Source organism: Symphalangus syndactylus, chromosome 11, assembly GCF_028878055.3.
Source record: "Symphalangus syndactylus isolate Jambi chromosome 11, NHGRI_mSymSyn1-v2.1_pri, whole genome shotgun sequence".
Classification (NCBI taxonomy): domain Eukaryota; kingdom Metazoa; phylum Chordata; class Mammalia; order Primates; family Hylobatidae; genus Symphalangus; species Symphalangus syndactylus.
Window position 1 is genome coordinate 20550420 of NC_072433.2, and position 26261 is coordinate 20576680.

At 41.0% G+C, this 26261-nt stretch overlaps 1 protein-coding gene across 9 annotated transcripts in view; it reads right to left on the bottom strand.

The window, feature by feature from the left end:
- The window catches only part of HYDIN (HYDIN axonemal central pair apparatus protein), a 491920-nt gene that overhangs the window by 417618 nt on the left and 48041 nt on the right, over positions 1-26261 (bottom strand). For 8 of the 9 annotated variants that reach the window (XM_055298612.2, XM_063611543.1, XM_055298611.2 and 5 more), the window contains exon 3: positions 9326-9501. In XM_055298612.2, coding sequence (XP_055154587.2) covers positions 9326-9501 — 176 coding nt within the window. Of the gene's footprint in view, positions 1-9261; positions 9502-26261 lie in introns of those variants that run through there. The other variant, XM_063611544.1, reaches the window with a different exon arrangement.

Genomic DNA, 26261 nt, shown 5'->3' on the forward strand with positions numbered 1-26261 from the left:
GAGCTCTGCTTGTGGCTGCCTGGTAAGGCTTCCAGGAAAGGTCAACATCCAGGGCCCATCAAAGGTGGGGAGACTGATAGGAGACTCCACTCCAAAGGTGTACACTTTCAATGTTTGGGTCAAAAATAAAGCCTTCCTATCCCACCATTCCCAGCTGAATGCAGGGGACGATTCCTTGGCACCTAACAGAGAGAGAGGTATAAAGAAAAAAAAAAAAAAACTCTGAAAGGTTAGAATCACAGCCAACTCTCTTAGAGACGTACAGCCCAAATTCATATCACCTGTGAGCTCCAAAAGCCTCAAAGTGTGATTTTTACTTTAAAATGAGCCTGGACAGGTAGTTCCCTGAGGTACCTAACAGAGGCAAATGCAAACCCTCTCTGATGATCCTCCTTCTCTCAGGACCTCTCTGAGGTACTCCTTCATCTTAGTCATCAAACACTTCCCATAAATAATTTTCCAAGGACGATAAGCAGCTCTTGGTCAAAATAAACAAGCACACTAAGAGAGTGGGAAAAGCACCCTGAACAAGAACCAGCAAAAACATCCTCTAGGAAAAGAAATTCAAGAAATGAAAAGTAAAATAATTAAAATTAAAACTCAATGAATAGAATATCTAATTCTAAGAAGAATGTATTTGATAGCATCTACTTCAACAATTAGAAAATAAAATAGGTAAATTACAAAAAGCATATATTTTAAGACATTAGAGAGGTATAGAAGAAATATAGTGTTAAATCAAGTTTAGCCTAAAGCTGCCTCCTTACATATATTAAGTTTGGCCTAAAGGTTTCTCTGTACATTGTGAACTATAACCTAAATGAAGCTGTAAACAGACCATAGCCTACTCTTGTGCCAATCACTGAGTTTTGACCAAAGGTGGCCAACTTTTCAAACTATGTTCAAATAAGGCAAGCACTGAGCTGTCACTAATCTGGCTATTTTTGTACCTCATTTCCATTTTCTGTACATCACTTTCTTTTTTCAATCCACAAATCATCTTCTACCACGTGGCTCCACTGGAGTCTTTCTGAGCTTACTCTGGCTCAAGAGGCTGCCCAAAGCACACCAAAAGCATAACACATCATGATCAAGTGCGTTTCATCCCAGGAATGCAGGGATGGTTTAATATACACAAGTCAATAAATGTGATACATCACATAAACAAAATTAAAAACAAAACCATAGATTATCTCAATAGATGCAGAAAAAGCATTTGAAAAAATCCAGCATCCCTTTATGGTAAAAACCCTCAACAAAATAAGCATAGAAGGGACTTACCTCAAAATAATAAAAGCCATATATGACAAACCCACAGCCAACATTATACTGAATGGGGAAAAGTTGAAAGCCTTCCCTGTGAGAACTAGAACAAGACAAGAATACCCACTTTCACCACTTCTATTCAACATAATACTGGAAGTCCTAGCCAGAGCAACCAGCAAGAGAAAGAAATAAAGGGCATCCAAATTGGAAAAGAAGTCAAACTGTCACTGTTTGCCAGTTACATGATTATATACCTAGAAAACCCTAAAGACTCATCCAAAAGGCTCCTAGATCTGATGAATGAATTCAGTAAAGTCTGAGGTTACAAAATTAATGTACACAAATCAGCAGCACTGCTATACACCAACAACAACCATGCTGAGAATCGAATCAAGAGCTCAATCTCTTTTACAACAGCTGCAAAAAAATAAAATAAAATAAAATACATATTAATATACTTAACCAAGTAGGGAAAAGACCTCTACAAGGAAAACTACAAAGCACTGCTGAAATAAATAATAGATGACACAAACAAATGGAAACACATCCTATGCTCACAAATGGGAAGAATCAACATTGTGAAAATGACCACACTACCCAAAGCGATTCCCATCAAAATACCAACATCATTCTTCACAGAATTACAACAAACAATTCTAAAACTCACATGGAACCAAAAAAGAGCTCACATAGCTAAAGCAATACCAAGCAAAAAGAACAAATCTAGAGGCATCACATTACAAGACTTCAAATTATACTACAAGGTTATAGTTACCAAAACAGCATGGTACTGGTATAAAAATGGGCACATAGACCAATAGAACAGAACAGAGAACCAAAAAATAAAGCCAAATAATTACAGCAACTGATATTTGACAAAGCATATAAAGACATGAATGGTGCTGGGAAAACTGGCAAGCCACATGTAGAAGAATGAAACTGGGTGCCCATTTCTTACCTTATAAAAAACATTAACTCCCAGTGGATCAAAGACTTAAATCTAAGACATGAAACCATAAAAATCCTAGAAGATAACATTGGAAAAACTCTTCTGGCATTGGCTTAGGCAGAATTTCAGGACTAAGATCCTAAACACAAATGTGACAAAAACAAAAACAAATAAATGGGTCCTAATTAAACTAAAAAACTTCTGCAAAGCAAAAGAAATAATAAGAAGAGTAAACAGACAACCCACAATGTGGGAGAAAGTATTTGCAAGCTATGCATCCAACAAAGGACTAGCATCCAGAATCTACAAGGAACTCAAACAAATCAGCAAGAAAAAAAACAAACAATCCCTTCAAAAAGTGGGCTAAAACATGAAGAGACATTTCTCAAAAGAAAATATACAAACAGTCAACAAATATGAAAAAATGCTCATCACTAGTTGTCAGGGAAATGCAAATTAAAACCACAATGAGACACCACCTTACTCTTACAAGAATGGCCATAATTAAAAAGTCAAAAAAACAATAGATGTTGGTGGGGATGTGGTGAAAAGGGAATACTTCTACACTACTGGTGGGAATGTAAATTAGTACAACCACTATGAAAAACAGTAGGGAGATTCCTTAAAGAACTAAAAGTAGATCTACCATTTCATCCAGCAATCCCACTACTGGGTATCTACTCAAAGGAAAAGAAGTCATTATATGAAAAAGACACATTCACATGCATGTTTACAGCAACACAATTTGCAATTGCAAAGATATGGAACCAACCTAAGTGCCCATTGATCAACAAGTGGATAAAGAAAATGTAAAATGTGTATACCATGGAATACTACTCAACCATAAGGAGGGACAAAATAATGTCTTTCGCAGCAACTTGGATGCAGCCGGAGGCCATTATTCTAAGTGAAGTAACTGAGGAGTGAAAAACCAAATACCATACGTTCTCCCTTACAAGTGGGAGCTAAGCTATGAGATGCAAAGACATACAGAGTGATGAAATTTGGGAACTCAGTTGGGGAAGTCAGAAGTAGGGTAAGGGATAAAAGACTACATATTGGGTATAGTGTACACTGCTCAGGTGACAGGTGCACTAAAATCTCAGAATTCACCACTAAAGACCTCATCCATGTAACGAAAAACCACTTGTACTTCAAAAATGATTGAAATATAAAATTATTTAAAAAGAGGCTGCTCAATTTGCAAATTGTTCTTTGCTCTGAAATGATTCATGAATCATTCTTTAATTAAATTAAACTCTGTTAAATTTAATTTGGCTAAGGTTTTTCTTTTAACAATGGACTAGAAGAACTAAAATTTCAGAAGGGAAATGGCCTCTCATGAATGAGTTGAAGTTACTGGTCATGTTTTTCTCTGGGCACATTTGCTAATTCTAGGCACAGAGAGACAATCCAGCTTGGCTCAGGCAGAGGATTCTTAAGGTAAGAGGAGGCACCAACAGGATAGTTGATGGTTGTAAAATCTGGCAAGACGAACAGGAACCTAAAAAGCGAGGGCTGGATTCCCCTATGGGTGATTTTCTGAGAACTGGAACAACATGAGAGCTCTGAAGTTGAATGAAAAAGAATGTAGGGTTCTCCATTCCCCACTACTTTCTTTCTGTGTCCTGACTGCTCTGTGTTCTAGCCAGTTGCAGGTTTTTCGTAGCAGACTTGAACCCACACCTGGGCCTTGAACATTCCTAGGCACTGATAAAGGTATCTAGGTTGCTGCCCACAACACTGAAAAAGAAACTAGCCCTGGCACTGAGCCAGATTCCTTAAACTCTCATACCCTGACCCCCTCACTGCAGTCATACCTAGGTAGAACACGTGTTTTCTCTTGCTGTCCATTTTGAGGACTGCTGCAGCACTCTGTAAGTTTCCCCAATAAATGCTTTGGATTGACCACTCTGGCATTTAGTCTTTCCTTCTTTCTTTGGAATCCCAACCGGCCCCATCTCTGGACAGTTTGGGGCACTCCCTTGTGGGGAATCTCCTGCCATCATTTTGGGGGTGATTCTGGCCGTAGGTATTGTGGGATGAAACACAGAGTGAAATCTGCTATAGTCTCTTGGTGCTTAGAAATTGAGGTTCAGAAAGAGGGAGGAGGGGCTTGCAACAAACACAACACAGTTCTCCCCCTCAAGACATTTGAATAAGGTTTAACATTTGATTGGATATGAAACAAGGAATGAACAACTGGAAACTGAAAATTTTAAAACAGTATCATATACAATAGCATCAAAAAACAAAATAAATACAGAGCTAACAAAACATGTGCAAAAGTTGCATGTTAAAAATTATAAAACATCATTGAGAGAAATTAAAGAGGACTAAATCAAAGGAGGTATACCATGTTCATAAATTGAAAGATTCAATATTGCTATGATGCCAATTCTCCCCAAATTAATCTATACTCCAATGAAATCTAATCAAAATGCCAGCAGCTATTTTTGGAGATGTTAACCTTTAATTCTAAAGTTTGTATGGAAAGGTAAAGGAACCAATGTTGCCAATTCAATTTTGAAAAATAAGAACAAAGTAGAAGGACTCAAACTACCAGATTTCAAAATTCACTGTAAAGTTATCAAGAAATCGATTTTATGCTGTTAAAATGACTGGCAGTTCATTTGAGAAAAAAAAATTATTCATATTTTTCAGGAATATTCTGTTACATTGATAAATCAGAAACATGTATTCACACTACATGGTCAATTGATTTTTGACAAAGGTGCCAAGGTAAGTGGAGAAAGAAGAGTCTCTTTAACAAATGGGGTTGGAACATTCACCCTTATGAAAAAAAAAAAACACCTCAACTCTTGCCTGACGTCATATATAAAAATTAACTCAAAATTCATCAAAGACCCACATGTAAAACCCAAAGCTATGAAAGTCTGAGAAAAAAACATAGAGGAAAATCTTGTTACCTTGTGTTGGGCCAAAGGTTTTTAGATATCACACAAAACATAAAACAAAAAATAAATAAGGTTAGACTTCATCAAAACTTTTGACTTCAAAGACATTATGAAGAAAATTGAAACCAGCCCAATTTCCTCACAGAACTGATGTTTATGTTCTTTTTAAATAAACAGAAATTGGGCGCTCTTAGTCTTAAGCCTGAAACTTATATTTATCTTATCTGAGTTCCTTTCTTAGAAAACTGACCCTCGGGCCTCCCAGATAGTATAAAGGAACTGAAACTCACCAGATCACTGCATCCAGACAGTGAGAGACCAGATTCCTCTTCCTTACCCCTCCCTAATTCCTGTTTTCTACATTATTTCCCTGGTATTTAAATCTCCAATTTTAGTCAGCTAGTGAGACAATTTGAGACTATCTCCCATCTCCACAGCTGCAGCAGCCAAATAAAGGCTTCTTCCCTGGCAGTACTCTTTGTTCCAGTGATTGGCTTTCTGTGCTATAAACAATGAGACCTAGATCAACCCCTGGCATTTCAGTAACAAAATGTTTCAAAAAGGAAAGATGTGTCACATATTGGGAGAAATTATTTGCAAATTAAATATCTGACTTCTGTCATATATATATATATATATATATATATATCAAGTTTAGCCTAAAGCTAAACTGGGTTGTTCTCATGATAGTGACTGGGTCTGATGAGATTTGGTGGTTTTATAAAGGGGAGATTCCCCTGTACATGCTCTATATATATATGAATGATAAGGGCAAAAGATACAAACAGAAACTTCACCAAGTTCACCAAACTTCTTCACCAAAGATACAATAATAAATAAGCATGTTATTCAACATCATTAATCACCAGGAAATGCAAATTAAAAACAGAATGAGATACCACTACACATCTATAAGAATAAAGTGTATTCAATTAGAAAAAGAGGAAGTCAAATTGTCCCTGTTTGCAGATGACATGATTGTATATCTAGAAAACCCCATTGTCTCAGGCCAAAATCTCCTCAAGCTGATAAGCAACTTCAGCAAAGTCTCAGGATACAAAATCAATGTGCAAAAATCACAAGCCTTCTTATACACCAATAACAGACAAACAGATCCAAATCATGAGTGAACTCCCATTCACAATTGCTTCAAAGAGAATAAAATACCTAGGAATCCAACTTACAAGGGATGTGAAGGACCTCTTCAAGGAGAACTACAAACCACTGCTCAACAAAATAAAAGAGGACACAAATGGAAGAACATTCCATGCTCATGGATAGGAATAATCAATATTATGAAAATGGCCATACTGCCCAAGGTAATTTATAGATTCAGTGCCATCCCCATCAAGCTACCAATGACTTTCTTCACAGAATTGGAAAAAAATACTTTAAAGTTCATATGGAACCAAAAAAGAGCCCACATTGCAAAGACAATCCTAAGCCAAAAGAACAAAGCTGGAGGCATCATGCTACCTGACTTCAAACTATACTACCAGGCTACAGTAACCAAAACAGCATGGCACTGGTACCAAAACAGAGATATAGACCAATGGAACAGAACAGAGCCCTCAGAAATAATACCACACATCTACAACCATCTCAGCTTTGACAAACCTGACAAAAACAAGAAATGGGGAAAGGATTCCCTATTTAATAAATGGTGCTGGGAAAACTGGCTAGCCACATGTAGAAAGCTGAAACTGGATCCCTTCCTTACACCTTATACAAAAATTAATTCAAGATGGATTAAAAACTTAAATGTAAGACCTAAAACCATAAAAACCCTAGAAGAAAACCTAGGCAATACCATTCAGGACATAGGCATGGGCAAGGACTTCATGTCTAAAACACCAAAAGCAATGGCAACAAAAGCCAAAATTGACAAATGGGATCTAATTAAACTAAAGAGCTTCTGCACAGCAAAAGAAACTACCATCAGAGTAAACAGGCAACCTACAGAATGGGAGAAAATTTTTGCAATCTACTCATCTGACAAAGGGCTAATATCCAGAATCTACAAAGAACTCAAACAAATTTACAAGAAAAAAACAAACCCATCAAAAAGTGGGTGAAGGATGTGAACAGACACTTCTCATTTATGCAGCCAACAGACACATGAATAAATGCTCATCATCACTGGCCGTCAGAGAAATGCAAATCAAAACTACAATAAGATACCATCTCACACCAGTTAAAATGGCCATCATTAAAAAGTCAGGAAACAACAGGTGCTGGAGAGGATGTGGAGAAATAGGAACACTTTTACACTGTTGGTGGGACTGTAAACTAGTTCAACCATTGTGGAAGACAGTGTGGCGATTCCTCAGGGATCTAGAAGTAGAAATACCATTTGACCCAGCCATCCCATTACTGGGTATATGCCCAAAGGATTATAAATCATGCTACTATAAAGACACATGCACACGTATGTTTACTGCAGCACTATTCACAATAGCAAAGACTTGGAACCAACCCAAATGTCCAACAACGATAGACTGGATTAAGAAAACGTGGCACATATATACCATGAAATATTATGCAGCCATAAAAAATGATGAGTTCATGTCCTTTGTAGGGACATAGATAAAGCTGGAAACCATCATTCTCAGCAAACTATCACAAGGACAAAAAACCAAACACTGCATGTTCTCACTCATAGGTGGGCACTGAACAACGAGAACACTTGGACACAGCAGGGGAACATCACACACTGGGACCTGTTGTGGGGTGGGGGGAGGGGGGAGGTAGCATTAGGAGATATACCTAATGTAAATGACGAGTTAATGGGTGCAGCACACCAATATGGCACATGTATACATACGTAACAAACCTGCACGTTGTGCACATGTACCCTAGAACTTAAAGTATAATAAATATATACATATATATATTAAAAAAAGATCACCTGCTAACAAGGTTGCAATTTGGCAGTTTCTTGTAAAATTAATACTTCCATATAACCTATCAATCCTACTCGCAGGTATTTATCAAAATAATAACATATGTCCATACAAATACCTGTATGGGAATATTTATAACAGTTTTACTTATTCATAATTACCAAATACTGGAAGCAATCCTAATGTCCATCAGCTGATGGTACATCCATTCAATAGAAAAGTACACAGCAATGAAAAGAAATGAGTTACTGTTACATACAACAACATGGTTAAATCTCAAAAGCAATATGCTAAGTATAACAAGCCAGACAAAAAGTGCTATGTATAATTCCATTTATGTGACATTCTGGATAATGCAGAATCAGAAAACAGATCATTTCATTAGTTGCTATGGGCTGGAAGTGGGGAAGGGGCATTGACTACAATGAGGTACAAGAGAAACTTTCTGAGCTAATGGAATCATTCTATATACTTATTGCAGTAAGTACATGATATGGTTTGGCTGTGTCCACACCCAAATATCATCTTGAATTGTAACTCCCATAATCCCCACGTGTCATGGGAGGGACCCCATGGTGGGTAACTTAATCATGGGGGTGGGTTTTCCTGGGTTGTTCTCATGATAGTGACTGAGTCTGACGAGATTTGGTGGTTTTATAAAGGGGAGATTCCCTTGCACATGCTTTCTTGCCTGCCGCCATATAACACACGACTTTGCTCCTCCTTTGCCTTCCACCATGATTGTGAGGCCTCCCCAGCCAAGTGGAACTGTGAGTCAATTAAACCTCTTTCCTTTGTAATTAGCCTCAGATATGTCTTTATTAGCAGAATGATAACAGATTAATACAGTACAGAACTTTATATTTTCAAAACTCTTGGAACTGTACACCTAAAAGAGGTGAATTTTACCATTTTCTCAGGTAAGACGGGAAATGATTCATCCAAGGCCTGGGGCTAATTCGAAGTTGGAAGCGAGGCAGCACCTCAGGCCTTCTGCCCTTCAGGCTACCTGTCTGGCAGGGGAATCCCAAGAACAAAAATCCGAGGTCCCGTAACGTTCATGGGAGTGAGAAGTGGCTAGGGAAGGCTGAGGAGGGGAGGGGTCTGGAAAGTCTGGAGAAAGCCTGGGACGCAGGGCGAGGACGAGGACGAGAAGAGGGGACGCCCCGGTCAGCCCCCATGTCCCTCACACTTTGACCCCACAATCTCTGCGAGGACCTCTGACCTTGGTCCACTCCGGGTCCCACGTTTATTCTACCTCCATTCCCCGCCAAGACGCCGCGTCCAACTCACAGACCCCGCCGCCGCTGAAGGGCTCCATACCCAGCTTGAAGCCGCCCGCGCTTCCCCTGCGTCGCCCGAGCTGTTGCCGTCCGTTGCCACGGTAACCACGGAGCCGCACAGCCTAGCAAGCCGCGCGATGATTGGAGGAGGCAAGCGTCCATAGCAACCGCCGCCCCAGCTGCTGGGTGCAAAAGAATTTGGTTTCCAAGGATTCTTCGGGCACCACCTCTCCCCAAAGCCACACTTCGCCAGACCTAGTTCTTTAAAGATGCTTCGTGCATTATCTCATTGAACACCTGCCTCCTGCCTCCCAGTGTCGCTGTGGGAATCTCTTACCTCTACAGGAATTTTTAACCTGTGGTCCTCTGACCTCTTCAGGAGGTCCACAAACCCCCGTAAGTTATAAGCAAAAGTTTGTGGCCATTTACCCGGTCAGATGGTCCATAGCTGTAGATTCTCAAAGGAACTGGAACCAAAACTCAGGTTGCCCCATGCCCAAGACAGCGCAAGAGTATAAATCCCACATCCATTAACCCCATCTTCCTTCTCAGAGAAACCAGACAAATACAGTGTGGTTCTTCCTAGACTTCATTTACATTTATTCAAATCATGACTTGAGACATCGCCCAAATACTTTAACCCTTGACCTTCAGTCATTCATTCATTTAATAAATATCTATTGATCACTAATTGTGGGTCATATATTTGACATAGGGACACTTTTCTAAGCATTGAAGGATAGCAATTGTCAAGGCAATTTCTTAGAGCTTTACTTCTGATATGGGAGACAACAGAAGCATAAACAAGATCATTTCAGATTGTGGTACTAAACAAAATGCCAGGATGTGATAGGAAGTGCCAAGGGTGATGAGCCCAGTAGACAGGTGGTTAGGGAGGGTGTCTTTGAGGAGACAGTTGCGTTTGAGCTGAGACATGGGAAGATACCAGCTATAGAAGAGCAAGGGAGAGGGTGGGCAGCACAAGAAAAAGGAACAGAAAGTTACAGGCAGAAATGAGTTTGGAGAATTCGAGAAAATGAAAAGTCAATGTGGCTGCCTCAAAGAGACACACTCAGATTGCCCTTCCCTGGCTCTTCACAATACTGTCTCCTTCTCCTCCGTACTTCCTTGCTCTGTCTTCCAACACACCCTCTCATGTCACCTTATTTATTTCCTTCAAAGTTCTTGTAACTTTTTATTGTCTGTGAGCTCCATGAGAACAGAGACTGTGTCTCCCGTATGGTATCCCCAGCACCTAAAATAGTAACTGGCCCGGCATAGACACTACATAAATATTTGTTGATTGCATGAATCTACACATCACAATACTAGGAACTGTGGTTGACTGGGAGATACAACAGATAACAAGATGAAGATGCTTCCTCCTTTGAGAAGCTTAAATGCTTGTGGAATAATTTAATTACAAACTATGTGGGCCAACGAACTGCATGCAGAATTGAATAATTTAGACTGCAAGTGCTGTGGGAAGACATTGAAGGATTCGCTTGGTAATTTCTTCATTCTTTCAATTATATTTCAGTTCAATTTCACAAATACTGAATGCCTACTCTATGCCAAACACTGTTGTTTATAACAATGAACAAGACAGACACCAACTTTGCCTACAGAACTTACAGTCTACTGCTGTACTACTGCTCCACTACAGTTGCCTCTAGTCATTTATGGCCATTGACCACTGCATATGTAGCTGGTCCTAAATGGAATGTGGAGTAAGTGTGGACTCCAAATTTCAAAGACCTAGTGCAAAACAAGAATGTAGAATATCTCATTAATATTTTTAAATTGATTTCATATTGAAATGATAATGCTTCAGATACATTATGTTAAATAAGATATATTATTAAAACTCATTTCACCTGTTTTTTTCTTTTTTTAAATCTGGCTGCTAGAAAGTGTTAAATTACATATGCACCTTGTGTTATATTGCTAGTGGACTGTGCTGGTCTAGTGGGAGCTTAATGCTATTTGAATAAGCAAGTGAAATCTTGTTACAGACGTTAAAATAGACATTTTGGTAGATGCATGATAAATAGCGAATTTCAAATAAAGAAAATAGATGAAGAATTTAAAAATAAAACAAGTTAGGCAACTCTTAAATCTTCTGCACATTGAGTGTATAAAAGAGTCAGGAGAAGGCCGGGTGCAGTGGCTCACGCCTGTAATCCCAACACTTTGGGAGGCTGAGGCAGGTGGATCACCTGAGGTCAGGAGTTCGAGACAAGCCTGGCCAACATGATGAAACCCCATTTCTACTAAAAATACAAAAAATTAGCTAGGCATGGTGGGGCATGCCTGTAATCCCAGCTACTTGGGAGGATGAGGCAGGAGAATAGCTTGAATCCAGGAGGCGGAGGTTGCAGTGAGCCGAGATCACGCCATTGCACTCCATCCTGGATGACAAGAGCAAAACGCTGCCTCAAAAAAAGGGTGGGGGGAGGGGCCAGGAGTGGGGGATTAAAGAGGATTTCTAAAGAAGATCTTTATGAAGGATTTCTTCAAAAAGAGCTGAGCTGTGAGTCCCACCTCCAAATCTCCAGTCAAAAGAAAAGGGCTTTGAGGAAGCCACTGGGTGTTTAATATGTGGCATCTACAGTTCAGAGGGCACAGTGGGCTTGTGTCTAAATCCCACCTGGAAATGCTAAAAAGGGCAAGAGATATGCTCACTAGTCAGCAGTCATCAGGGCAAAGAAGAACAGCTTGGTTAGGAACAACCCTCCTTCTTCCCCTAGGATTTATAGATAAAAGATGTGTGAGTGCTTTCTATAAAGGAGATGAAGTTCATTCAAGAGAGATTGTACAGGGTCATTTTAGACCCTTTCCATCTGTCAGATAAAGAGGTTTCAGAAAAGGAAAACTGAGTGCTATGGTTTGAAAGTGTCCCCTCCAAATTCATGTGTTGAAATTCAATGGCCAATGTGATACTATTAACAGGTGAAGCCTTAAAGAGGTGATTAGCTCATGAGGGCTCCTTCGGCATGTATGGGATTAATGACCTTATAAAAGGGCTTGATGGAGGGAGTTCATGCCTCTTACTCTTCTGCCTTCTGCCATGTGAAGACACAGTGTTCCTCTGCTCTAGAGGATGCAGCATTCAAGGTGCCATCTTGGAAGCAGAGACCGCGCACTCACCAAACAACAAACCTATTGTTGCCTTGATCTTGGACTTCCCAGCCTCCAGAACCAGGAAAAATAAATTTCTGTTCTTTGTAAATCACCCAGTCTTGGGTATTTTGTTACACCAGCACAAACTGACTAACATACTGAGGGTATTGCTAGTTACCCAGGGGTCAAGAAAAAGGAAAAACCAGCCAAAAGAAAGATGCCCCAGTAACAGAACTGCAGGATATGGATTTCCAGCAACAAGGGTAAGTTATCTTGAAAGACTCTTGAAAATGCCCCACCAGAGAATGTATCAGCTTAATCACAGCGGTATCAGACAAGTAAAAACTTTCTTATTGTCCTTTCCTCTCCTCCCCCCATGCCCCAATTCCAGAGAGGCCAGGAAAGAGTTCTCCAGCTGAGGGTACAGGTGTAGAGATGTCAGTGAACCCAAAAAAGGCAACAGAAAGGAGAGAAGAAGGTGGCTATGCTTCCATTCTCCAACTGTAGGTCTCTTGTCTGCAGCAGGCCTAAAATAAAAGAGGAGAGAAGCTGCAACTTTTAACAGCTTTGATTATCACCTTAGACAGAACATTTGAGCAATTGTATTGAGGTGGTGTTTTAACACCTACAAAGGTCCATAAAAGTCTCAGCATCTAACTGAGTTTACCCACGGGCAGGGAAATAATTGGCCACACAGAGGAAATTTAAAGAGAGACTAGAAGACAAATACTAAGTTGCTTTATGACTGCCACTCACAAGTCATGCTTGTTTGGCTCAAGGGCTTCCTAAAAATACGAAATAGGCTATAAATAAAGACAGAAACATGTATTCATCTTGAAGTATACAGAACAGTAGAAGATGTATAAAGTTAAATATTAAAGTGCATATTATTTCAGGGAGGAATATGGATTATCTAAAGTCACATAGCACCTGCACCTCAGACCTAAGACCAGTGTTTAATCTCCCATCCCTAGGGGGTTAGGGTTGCTGAGGCTGCAGAGACCAGCGGCCAGCAGCTACGGGGCTGCTCCTCTGAGGCTGTTCACAGCAACTCCCCAATGATAGAAGGCTGGTATGTTCTTAGTGCCAGATAGACAAGCAGACAGGCATGCAGCCTTCCCAGGAAAAGCAACACAAAAACAAAAAAGCCACTCAGCTAGAAAAGCATAGCCCACTGAAGGTTAATTATACTATTAGAAAGTAAATCAGATTTGAAAATCTTTTTTTGTTGTTAACTTACATTTCCCCTAAATTAAAGAGGCTAACTGAAAGGATGAAGACTTCTCCATTCTTAATAAGAGATGTCTGACTCCTAAGGAACAACATACTTGGATTGAGTTGGAGAGATGAGGCCAGTGCCTTGTCTTTTCTAAGGTGTGAGCAGATAATTGAGTCAATGAACAGTGAAAACTGAGCTTCTTCAGACTTCAGAATGGTAAAAGAGGCTGGTTATGCTGAGGGCCCCAAGCCTCTGACTTACCCAGGCAGAGGAGGGTCCTGGGCAAGAACATGGGTGGCAGATACCAAGAAATCATAGACTCATCATTGTAAAACACCTTAGAGATCAATGTGTATAAAACTCTTAGAACATAGTAGTTGCTCAATACATGTGCCATAATTTTTCTGACTATTAGGAGATGACTCAAATTCTGCCACTTACTGCCTGTGTAGAGTTTGCTACTTAACCTCCCTGTGCTGCAGTTCCCACTTCTGTAAAACAGGGGCAACTACCATATAAGGTTCTTGAAGATTAAATAAGATGATAACAGCTGGGCATGGTAGCTCACACCTGTAATCCTAGCACTTTGGGAGGCTGAGGTGGGCAGATGGCTTGAGCTCAGGGGTTCAAGACCAGCCTGGAAAACATGGCAAAACTCCGTCTCTACAAAAAAATACAAAGATTAGCTGGGTGTGGTGGTGCATACCTATAGTTCCAGCTACTTGGGAGGCTTAGGTGGGAGGATTGCTTGAGTCCAGGAGGTGGAAGTTTCAGTGAGCCAAGATCACACCACTGCACTCCAGCCTGGGCAACAGAGCCAGACCCTGCCTCAATCAATCAATAAGAACACAAACCAAAGGCTTAATAAATGAAAGCTGGCCGGGAGCGGTGGCTCACGCTTGTAATCCCAGCACTTTGGGAGGCCGAGGCAGGTGGATCACGAGGTCAGGAGATCGAGACCACAGTGAAACCCCGTCTCTACTAAAAATAGAAAAAAAAAAATTAGCCGGGCGTGGTGGCGGGCGCCTGTAGTCCCAGCTACTCGGAGAGGCTGAGGCAGGAGAATGGCGTGAACCCGGGAGGCGGAGCTTGCAGTGAGCCGAGATCGCGCCACTGCACTCCAGCCTGGGCGACAGAGCGAGACTCCGTTTCAAAAAAATTAAAAAAATAAAAATAAATAAATAAATAAATAAATAAAAGCTGTCATTATTATTAATAATCATTATTCTTCAGTCTAGTCTTCTATCTCTTTGACATCACCCCAAGTAGTCACTCAACTTCTGTTAAAAACTTCTGCTCTTAATTCTTTCATTTATTAAGCAAGCATTGACAGAGAACCTGCTAAGCACTAGACCCTGTGTTAGGTACTGAGAATACCAAGATGAACAAGACAAAGTCCCTGAACTCAAGGGCCTCACAGTCTTTTTTAGGATGCTTACTTCTTACACTTTCTCAAATCTAAGATCAAGCACCAGGCTGCTCCATTTTTGAACCACTAAAATTTTTGGAAACTTCTTCCTAAATTAACTCAGAATGTGACTCCCAATAAAACATCTAATTATTCTTATATATGATGGTCCTTCAAGTTCAAAAACCATCCATCACAGCCCTTTGTTTTTTAGGGTAAACTTCCTAAGCATCTTCAGCAGCTTCTCATGTGATATGATTTCTGGCAATATTATTTCTAGAAACAAACAACTTCTGTTTTGTGTAAAACAAAAAAAATTTCTGCACATCCTCTTTTTGTGAGCAGCCACTATCAGAATTTTCTGTTGATGTTTGTGTGGCATTAATTACAGTCTTAAGAAGACTGAAGGTTCACCAACTTCCCTTCTCGTCCAGCTGTTCTATTTTGTCTTAGTCAAGTTGTTATAAATTACAGAAACCTACTCAAACCAGCAAATAGAAAATTTTCCTGAAAAATTCAAGTAAATTGTGGAACCTGAAAATGGCTGGGCTTCCTGAGAGACTCATACTAAGAACTAGAAAGTTAAACAGAAACAAAGCATAGCCTGTCTCTTGGTCTCTCTTTGCTCTCAAATGTCCCTTTATTCTTGCTTCTTTCTCTACATCACTTTTCTCCTTCACCTTAGACCTGTGTTTCTCTACTTCTCTACCTAAATCTTGCGAAATAATCATCCCAGTCCCCCACATATCTGTCTTCTCACATGCATCTCTAAGTATAGTGGATTGAACAGTGGCCCCAAGAAAGATGTCTACAGCCTGATACCAAGACTGAATGTTCCTTTATTGAGAAAAATGGATCTTTGCAGATGTAATTAAGATAAGGATCTTGAGATGAGATCATTCTGAATTACTTACTTGGTGGGCCCTAAATCCAATGACCTTGTAAGAGACAGAATAGGAGAAGACAAACACATAATAAGGACAAAGCAATGTGATTGCAGAGTCAGAGATTGGAGCAGTGCAGCCACAGGAGCCAAAGAACACCAACATCCAGAAGAAGTTGGAAGAGGCAAGGAAGTGATGCAGGGCAGGCAAGCCCAAAATTGGGGCTTAGCCTAGGAGGGTTCTTGGCTTCACCCAGGAAAGAATTCAAGGGTAAGGAAGTGGTGTTAGATAGCAACTTTCACTGAAGTAGCAGTGTTCAGCAAAGGTACTGCTCCTTGCAGAGCAGGACTGCCCCATAGGCAGTGTGGCCACAGTAGCAACTCCAGGGCAGTTCTGCAGTCATAGTTATACCCACTTTACATTATATGCAAATTAAGAGGCAGGTTATGCAAAAATTTCTAGAAAAACGGTGGTAACTTCAGATCATTGGTTTGTTGCCATGGAAAGGGGCAGTAACTTACAGGTGTTTCCATGGCAAGGGTAAACTGACATGGCACACTGTTGGGCATGTCTTGTGGAAAGTTGCTTCTGTGTCCCTGTTTTAGCTAGTCTTCCATTTTTTTCTGGTGTCCAAGCACTACCTCCAGAGTGGAGTCCTGCCTCCAGAGTTGAGTCTGGACTTCTATCTCAGGAGGGCTTTCCCCTAGAGCTTCCAGAGGGAGTGCAGCCATGCTGACATCTTGAGTATGGACTTCTGGCCTCCAGAACTATGAGAGAATAAATTTCTGTTGTTTGAACCACTCAGTCTGTGGTCATTTCCTGAAGCAATCATAGAAAACTCAAGTCTTAACTGCAGATTCTTAGGAGAGAATCTGATTGGTTTAGGCTGACTCAAATGCAACAGATCCCTTAGTCCAATTATCTTCTTCCAGAGAGATGAGTCTCATGAGATTAATATGGTTGCCAGGGCCCATTCCTATGTGGAGGATGGGTGTCGTTCTCAAGAAAGTGGTGGTGGAGCTAAGAGCTACATACTACATTGGAGTTGGCCAGTCACCCAGGTCCAAACTGCATTTCCCAAACTTCTTTCCTCCATCTCCACATCCTGTTCATTCAGCATTTTTGGACCAGTTCTCCCTGCCTCCAATTTTTCACTTGTAAATATTTTTCACAACTTCCCTCCTTTTTAACTCCCCTGCCACTGCTCTACCTTGCACCAGCATTGTACCTTGCCTTGCTCCCCTGCCAGTTTTCAAACTGCACTGGGCTCCTGAGGGTTTACAGTGAACTCAAAGGAGTGTCTCAGGATGTTTTTGATTTTTAGGGGAATCACAGCAACATTTGTCAGACACCATACAAACTACTAACTTGAGATAGTTCACAGTTTCAAAATTAGGTTATTATATCTCTTCCAATGACATCAAATCTCTTCAAAGCTGGTTTTCCAGCAATGGCTGTGATGAAAGGCAAGTACCCCTAAAAAATCAATGTGGAACAAGAAATGAGAGTGATGGTGTCTGATCAAATTCCAAGGCATGAGAAACTGTGCAGTGTCCAACAGGCACTAAATTGTTTGTATATAAATTCTTACTAAGCTATTTCTACCTGACTACTTCATAAATGGAACTGTTAGTTCTTTCTTTTGGCCCAGAGATTTTGTGAAACAATTACTAAGACACTAAAAACATTACTCACCTTTTCTTCCTTATTTTATTGAGAGTAGGAAATGAAACTGACTCCCATTTTAAGGGTAAGCCATGTATAACCCATCATTAATGCCCCCTGAGAAGGAAGATTAGCTGGACTCTTCTGAAGAAAATGACTTTCTGAGCTCATTTGCTGTGTCACTTAGAAAATACAATTTTTCTTTGCTTCCTCTTGTGGGAATATCTAATATGTTCAAGTCAATTCAAAAAGCACATATGGAGCATCTTCTGGGTAGCTTAGAATAAAAAACACGAGACTCAGGGGAAACAGAGGTTAGAGACTCAGTTCTACTGTCTATTAACCTTATGCCCTGAGGCTAGCTACTTCACCTCTCTGAACTTCAGTTTTTGCAGCTATTAAAGGGTATGTTTAATCATTAAAAGATATTATTGATGAATCTACTATGTGCTCAGGACTCGACTGAGTACTCAACCTTTTTTTTCACTATCCTAAGGAGACTTTTAAAATATTTTTGTCCTCATTATGTCTCAAATGCTGACACCACATATACACTATATACCTATTTGTGTGCTGTATTTGTGCTTTATACATGAACGAGTAATACATATAACTATTATGGAGCAATAATAATTAAATTTTTTTCAGACAGGGTCTCACCCTGTTGCCCAGGCTGGAGTGCAGTGGCATGATCTTGGCTCACTGCAATCTCTGCCTCCCAGGTTCAAGCGATTCTCTAGCCTCAGCCTCCCAAGTAGCTGGGACTACAGGAGCATGCCAACACCCTTGGCTAATTTTTGCATTTTTTGTAGAGACGGGGTTTGGCCATGTTGCCCAGGCTGGCCTCGAACTCCTGAGCTCAAAGTGATCCACCTGCCTTGGCCTTTCAAAGTGCTGGGATTACAAGTGTGAGCCACTGCAGCCAGTCAAAAATTTTAAAAACATTTTTTTAAAAAATAGGAAGATGTTTTCGGCCCCTCAAGAACCAACTCTTGCCCCTTTGAGGGTGCTATTGCCCCCGCTGATAACGCACATCCTGAGGAGACAAAGTAGGCAAAATTGCTGCCCTCACAAAGCTTATATTCTAAGGTGAGAAGCTGGATAATAATAAGTCAAATATCAGAGAGTGAAAAATGCAATGAAATAGTAAAATAAGGTGCTATGATGCAGAGTGACTGTGATGCAGAGTGGAAGCTCAAGGCCTCTCTGAAGTAACCCCAGTGGTAAGGTCTGAATGAGGAGTTAAGGGTCAGCAAGGGGGAGCCTCACAGACCAGGAGCCCCCAGCATAGAGCCTCCTTGCTGAGCAGGAGCTTGAGGAGTGAGGACAGGAAGGCAGAGGCCAGTGAGCGCAAGGTGACACAATCCCCCGTGGGGCATTTTGAAGACTTTGTAAGCGACAGACTGCTAAATGAATGGGAGGGGTTATTAGGCACAAGACACTTCTTTTAGGCAAGTAGGAGTGGAAAATGACTAAGCTCTGGCCCCAGAGGTCAAAAAGAGTTGTCTTTAAAAAACAGCTAAAAAGGTTGAATTCTGGGAGAAGGTGAACACAACCAAAGACATCAGATATCTAGATATCTAGACAGACCTAGAAGAGAGAGAAATGTTAGAAGTAAAGAAATGATATCTAACATTTCTGAAGTGCTTACTAGATGGGTCGGTGCTAAGAGCTTTATGCTCATGAATCCTCACAACCTCATGGGGTTATTCTCTTCATTTCGCAAATGAAGAACTAAGGTTCAGAAAGCATACATGACTTGCCTCAAATCACCCAGGTTTTAAGAGGCAGGACTTAGGTCTGTCCGACTCACGTCTAATGTCTTTATCAAGATAACACAACCTCCAGTTTCTCCCAACACCGTCTGTTCTCTGTTGCACTCCATCCTTCCACACCCGTCCCTCTGCTATCAATGATTTGTATTCATTCAATCCGTAGAACTGGACTTATCCTGCTAGAACATCAGACTCAAGTTCAACAATGAAAAGACTAATTATAATACTCCCACAAGGGCCTAGGAACAGAAGCCATGGGTACCATGTTTAATTACCCACTCTCTTGCTTACAGAGGGAAAATATATCTTACTTTATGTCCTATTAGTCAATATGGACTATGACTGGTTGGAAGAAAGTTTAAAAGCAGATTTTATTCTGTTTTGGACTTCCTAAAAATGCAAATCCAAGGACTGCCAACAAAAGTATACTGCCAGTGATTAACTGTCAAGAGGACAGCCAGAGAGAAACACCTGTCAAAAGGAGACACCAGGCACTTGCTGTGTCTGATGTGGCCCTGGGACAAAATGTAAAGAGCAGTAGACACGAACATCCAGGATCCTGGATTGATTCATGCTGTGACTGTGCCATAGCATTCTGGAACTGGAAGCACCTGGCTGAGAAGACCTAAGGTTAAAAGAGAGTGGAGCCAGAAGCTAGGCTGTCAAAAATTCTTCCAATCAAGGATCAGGTGTGTACAAATGCAGCAAGAGGATTTGATCTTTCCAATACCCAGGCAAAGGCAGAGGCAAAGTTGTTTTCTGTTAGGAAAATACTTGATACTGTAGTACATACAATTAAAGATGCACTATCCTTTTTTACCCCCAGAATTATACAAGCTTCAAACCCTCCAAAATCCGAATCAGCCCCTGGATAGAATTTATAATCAAGGGGAGGGGAGGCACACAGACATGCAAATATTAATAGACGATATATCGCAGAATGAGTAACATTGTGATAACCCACAAAAACATTCAATAGGCCAGGCGCAGTGACTCTTGTCTGTAATCCCAGCACTTTGGGAGGCTGAGGCGGGTGGATTGCTTGAGGCCAGGGGTTCAAGACCAGCCTGGGCAACATGGCGAAACTCTGTCTCTACAAAAAATACAAAAATTAACCAAGTGTAACTGTGCATGCCTGTAATCCCAGCTTCTTGGGAAGCTGAGGCACAAGAATTGCTTGAATCTGGGAGGCAGAGGTTGCAGTGAGCCAAGATTGTATCACTGCATTCCAGCCTGGGCAACAGAGAAAGACCCTGTCTCAAAAAAATAAAAAAAAAAAATCAATAAACATAAGAGTGGTTAAGAAGAGAAAGACCATGGTTGGCTGGAGTTATCAGGAAGGCTTCAGGGGAGGTTGGACTTGAAGTGGCCATTGAGGTGGCCACCAGTAAAATTGTGATTCACTTACAAAATGTTCTCTGACTGATTCATCAAATGCTATATTCGATTTTTGTTTTAGAGCAGATTGTGCGAACTACTGTGAGGCCACTGAAAGCCCTCAGCCCCCTCCATTTATTTATTTGACATCTTCAGTGCTATTCAGCAAGCACTTTCTCCACACCAGGCACTGAGGATATGATGGTGAACAAGTTAGAGCTCACCGGCACAGAGGAAAGAAGGGGTGATGCTTCCAGATTTGCAGGGAGAGTGTGACATATCTGTAAGCGGCTCATCAGGGCTCACCCATGGTGAAGATGACAATTTCAGATAAAATTTAGTCTTAGAGACGAGAACAAAAGTCTGGAAAGCAAAAACAAACAAAAAAACGTTAAGCACTGCAAAAAGGGGAAATTCGTGATGGGCTACTGCTTTGAGTCTAGAGGGAAGTGGTTGAGACACATCTGCTTCTCTTTTCTTTTTCTGGAAAACTGAGGAAGGATTTGTGAAATGCCCAGACAAGATGACCTAGGGACGAGAAGAAGGAAATGTTTGAGCCCATATAAGAATTTTCCTCTGATAATTACAGGATCCCTGTTACAGAAATGGAGAGGAAGATGCGAGAACTCGTTCCTTCATTCATGTGAGCAAACATCCCCAGATACTGGGCATTCAAGGCCATATCAGCTATGCCACATACCTGTGTGGGCACAGAGAGGAAAATCCTCAGTTGTGTATTATCCAGCTAGACTAGATCTGAAGGGGGACAGTCTGTGTAATAGCACCTTGGCCATAGTTCCTGAGAAATTCATCATTATTTCCATCCCATTTATAGCTGTCATCATAAAGTAGGTCAACCTTACGACTCACTTTGGGAAGTAATGCCAGGCAAGTGAGGTTAGTTCCAGTTTAAAGGTGGAGAAACAGGATCAAGGACTTGACCAAATCCCATTATTTAGTAGGGGAACTCAGAATGGAATTTGCAGTCCACGGGTCCAAAGGCCAGCCTCCTCCACATTTTCTTATCTTTAAATAACACTTCACACCCAGGAAAGCCTCAAGGCCACAGGAGGACTCTAACAGCCTGATTAATGGAGCTGCTTATAACTTATTGAACACAGCCCTGTCCCACACAAGGCTGAGCACTAGGCCTATCTTCTAAGTGGAACCCAATGGGAGTCCCAAAACTCATGGTCTTCCCTCATTAACAGAAAAAAGAAATAGTTAAGAAAAGTCACTAGGGACAAGGTCATCAAGAACTGAGATGAAAAGATGAGCAAAGCACTCTAGAGAAAGATTCATTTCCTGAGTCTCTCTCCACAACTGAATTAAAGGGACCAGCCCGGCACTGATGGGCAAAGGCAACAGCAAGTGTGGGAGTGTTCTGTTCTGGGAGATTGCACTCACTCCTGCACAAACGGGCACCCTGTGGGTCCTGGTCTCTCTTCGGCCTAGAGGAAAAGGAAGAAGAATCACAATACATAATTTCCTTTCTGTGGGGCATTATGGTTTGTGAAAGCACCTTTTGAAAAGTTTAAGGTTTCTGTAGGTACCTCAAGGGGAAACCCTGGGTTATCAGAGGAATCTTTCATTCATTTATTCATCCAGCCAGTGTTATCTGAATATTTCTGGGTCCAGATGCTGTAAAAGGCACTGAGATTATTAATAAAGATTATTAAGAGATAGGCCCTTAATAAAGATTATTAAGAGATAGGCCCTGCCCCAAAAGCCATGTTGTAATGGAAGGAGTCCTAGACCTTCAAGTCCTGCTCTGCTAGTTACTAACCAAGTCATTTCAGGCACATCACTTGTCCTCTCTGAATATTAGTTCTGAAGTCTATGAAATAAGTCTAATCATACCTGCCTTTCCCATTCCAAAATATTTGTAAGTTCGAGGGAGGTCATGGACATGAAAGCATTTTATAAACTACAAAGTTCCCACCTGGCAATCTTGCCCTGTGCTGATGGAAGGATGCATGGCTGTCTGCAGATTCATTATCCAGATGTGGTGATAATCGTGTGGGGGCCAGAAATTGGCAGACACAGAGTCAGTGATCTTTCATAAATTGACTGGGATGGCTATTAGGAGGAAACAAGAAAGTCAAACTTAAAAGCACCCCATTACCCTCATCCTCCCATTAGACCAAGCCTGAGGCTTTGATGAGTCGTCAGGCCTCTGGACTCATTAGAAAAGCAGATGGATATATCAGAGGGGTTAATGGCAGCCAGTGATGACCCTGATCTGATTTAGTCCTAGCTCTTGACCCTCCAGAGATGATGATGACTTTGAAAACTGAAGGACTGATTTTTGGTGGGGAATGAACAAGGCAAAATCTAAAATTGTGTTACGATTTAAAAAAAAAAGAAAAATAATTCCCCTATATAGGAATAGAACAAAAAAAAGGAGAAACAAAAATTAAAACAGAATAATAGCAATGTTGCAGACTGTTAAATATTGCCTACCTGCACTAAGTCATGCCGTGGATAAGACAGCAAAAAAAAAAAAAAAAAGCATTTCAAAATACTCTTAGTGGTTCCATTAATGAGGGCAAAATTGGAAGTCTAGTGGAAGAACATAGTGGCTGACATGTGTGTGTGTGTGCGCGCGCGCACGCACACGCCCATACTCATGCATACCTCTTGAGAGTAGAGGTGAAGATGAGAACGCAAACCTAAATCCACATAAAGTGGAATACAGGCCATGTTTTTCTCTGTGTTCTTCCTCTTTCTGACCAACTTGGTCTACATCAATGTCTGCGCCCTGCCACAAAACCCTTAATAAACAGTCTTAACTTACACTACTGGCAACTCTAACTGCCAGAGTTATCAAGAGCCATGGAAGACTGAAACCTTCTCTACCATGAATAAATGGGACTCCCAAAGAGGGTGACAATACCAGTGGTTTGGTTACAGCTGCTGCTTGTATCAGATAATCCATGGATGTTTTCCCATCCCAGAATAACAGTTTTTGTTCCTCTCTCAGAAAAGATTTTGGTTATTAGCTCAGGAAATGAAACAGCTTCCAAATCAGTGGTGACTATTTCTGCACAGTCTCTGCCTTTTCCCATAGCACAGCTTCATTGAGCTGGTAACAGCTCAGTCTTCATAAATATGCAAAGACAGCATTCATCTTCCTGATTAATTAATCTAATAACTGATCCAAGCTCTTGCCTATGAGTGCTCTTGGACCCATGGCTCCTATTCTCTCCACTCTGGTTTCCCCACCTGGGTCAGCCCTTCTCTTCGTCTATTGTTGGGCAGCGTATAACAAAAGGGGTCCCTGGTCTAGACCGTTCCCACATTCTCCAGCAGGCTGCCTATGAGAATTTCACAAACTCCTCCTGCACTTTTAAATTTTAATAACAAAGATTGTGGATTTATGTGAATAGCGAGAGATGGAATTTGAAAGCCAATTAATTTTGTCATTAAAGTATAATATAGGACAGCCGTATTACACAATCAAGCATGATGAATTATTTTTACATCCTGTGACATAGACAACTGGCTATCCCATGAAAGAAGGGATTCAATTTGCATTTAAATGCCATTCCCAGAATGTGACAGAGGCTCTCTGCATTATATAAGTTTCAAGAAGTTGAGGTTTGGCCAATTAATTTTCAGAAGTGTTTGCGATCGAAGTGCAAAAATGAATGGAGAAGTCAACACCTCAGTGAAGGATCTTGTGAATGGCCCTCAGCCAGGGGAACCAGCCACGCTGTGCAGGGGATTCCTGACCCACAGCAAGCAGGAGATAAAAGGTGCTATTTTTTTAAGCCACTAAAAAAGAAAAAATGAGTAGGGATCTTGTTGAACATCCACACACACACTTCTGGGCAAGTATATTTTCTCCTTACCATCTTCTCAGCTTTTCGAACTTGATACAAACGATGTAGCAAGTGGGCAGGGTGTGTTCACTACCCTTTGGGCCATGGGTACCTGGAGAGAGATATGCAACCCCAGTGAGGTCTACACATTGTACACGCATGTGCATGTATGCACACACAAAAATATACACACAGTTTCATTAACTCTTCTGGAGAAAATAATTTAAGAAAATGACAACTTCTTTTTCAGCTAATTAAATGCCTATAACCCATTAATTATAGATTAAGGGAACTAATGTTTACCACAAAGTTATTTGGAGCTAGCATCTGAAAAGGTTGAATTCCATACTGAGAAGTTGGAACATTATTCTGTATGTGACAGAAAACCATTCTAAGATTTCTGAAGATGGAGTTGGTATTAAACCACTAGTAAGTTGAAACTATTAAGGAGAATAAAATGGAGAGGTAGGGAAGTGGAACCTGGCAAACCAGTTGGGGCTATGGTAATCATTTATGGAAAAAATAATACGGGGTTAACCAGAGGCAGTGTGGATAAGAGAAGGGGAGAATATGGAAGCTCTGGGGCAATGGCTTCTTAGAAATTGACTAGGTGGATGGAGGATGAAGAAGAAAGTGTAGATGCAGTTTCTAGCCTTCATGACTGTGTGTGTGATGAGGCCATTAATAGACACAGCAACTATAGGAGGCAACACAGGTTTGAGGAAGAGGGAAAAACGATCATACTCTCACTTTTTAAACAATTTGCTTACTCCTTTCATATGATGGGATGAAAATACTACTTTACCTCTATGATCTTCCTCCCCCAAACCCATAACCCCAGTTTAATTATGTGAAAAACAACAGAAACATTCCAATAGAGGGGCACCCTATAATACACTTGACCAGTACCCCTTAAAACTGTCAAGGTCAGCAAGAAAAGTCTGAGAAACTGTCAAATGAGAGAGGAGCCAAAGGGGACAGGATGGCTGAATGCAATGTGGGACTTTGGAGGGGATCCTTAAATAGAGAAGGTCAGATATTAAGTAAAAACTAAGGAAATCTGAATACATTGTAAACTTTAATGAATAATAATGCATCGGTATTGGTCCATTAATTGCAACAAATGTATCACAGTAATGTAAAATGTTAATAATAAGAGAAACTGTTGAGAGTGGGGTTTGGGGACAACCGATGAGAACTCTGTAAAACCCCCTTATAAAGACGGGTGGGGGGCTTGCTTATTAAAGTTTTGTTTGTTTGGTTAGTTGATATTTTTTTCTTTTTGGGGACAAAGTCTTGCTCTGTTGCCCCAGGCTGGAGTGCAGTGGCACCATCACAGCTTACTGCAGCCTTATCTCCCAGGCTCAAGTCATCCTCCTGCCTTGGCCTCCTGAGTTGCTGGGACTACAGGTGCATGCCACCACATCTGACTAATTTTAACATTTTTTTGTGGTGATGTGGTCTTACTGTGTTTCCCAGGTTGGCCTCAAGTGGTCCTGCGGCCTTGTCCTCCCAAACTGCTGGGATTATAGGTGTGAGCCACCATTCCCAGCCATTATTAAAACTTTAGTGACCGGGCGCGGTGGCTCATGCCTGTAATCCCAGCACTTTGGGAGGCCAAAGCAGGTGGATCATGAGGTCAGGAGTTCAAGACCAGCCTGGCCAAG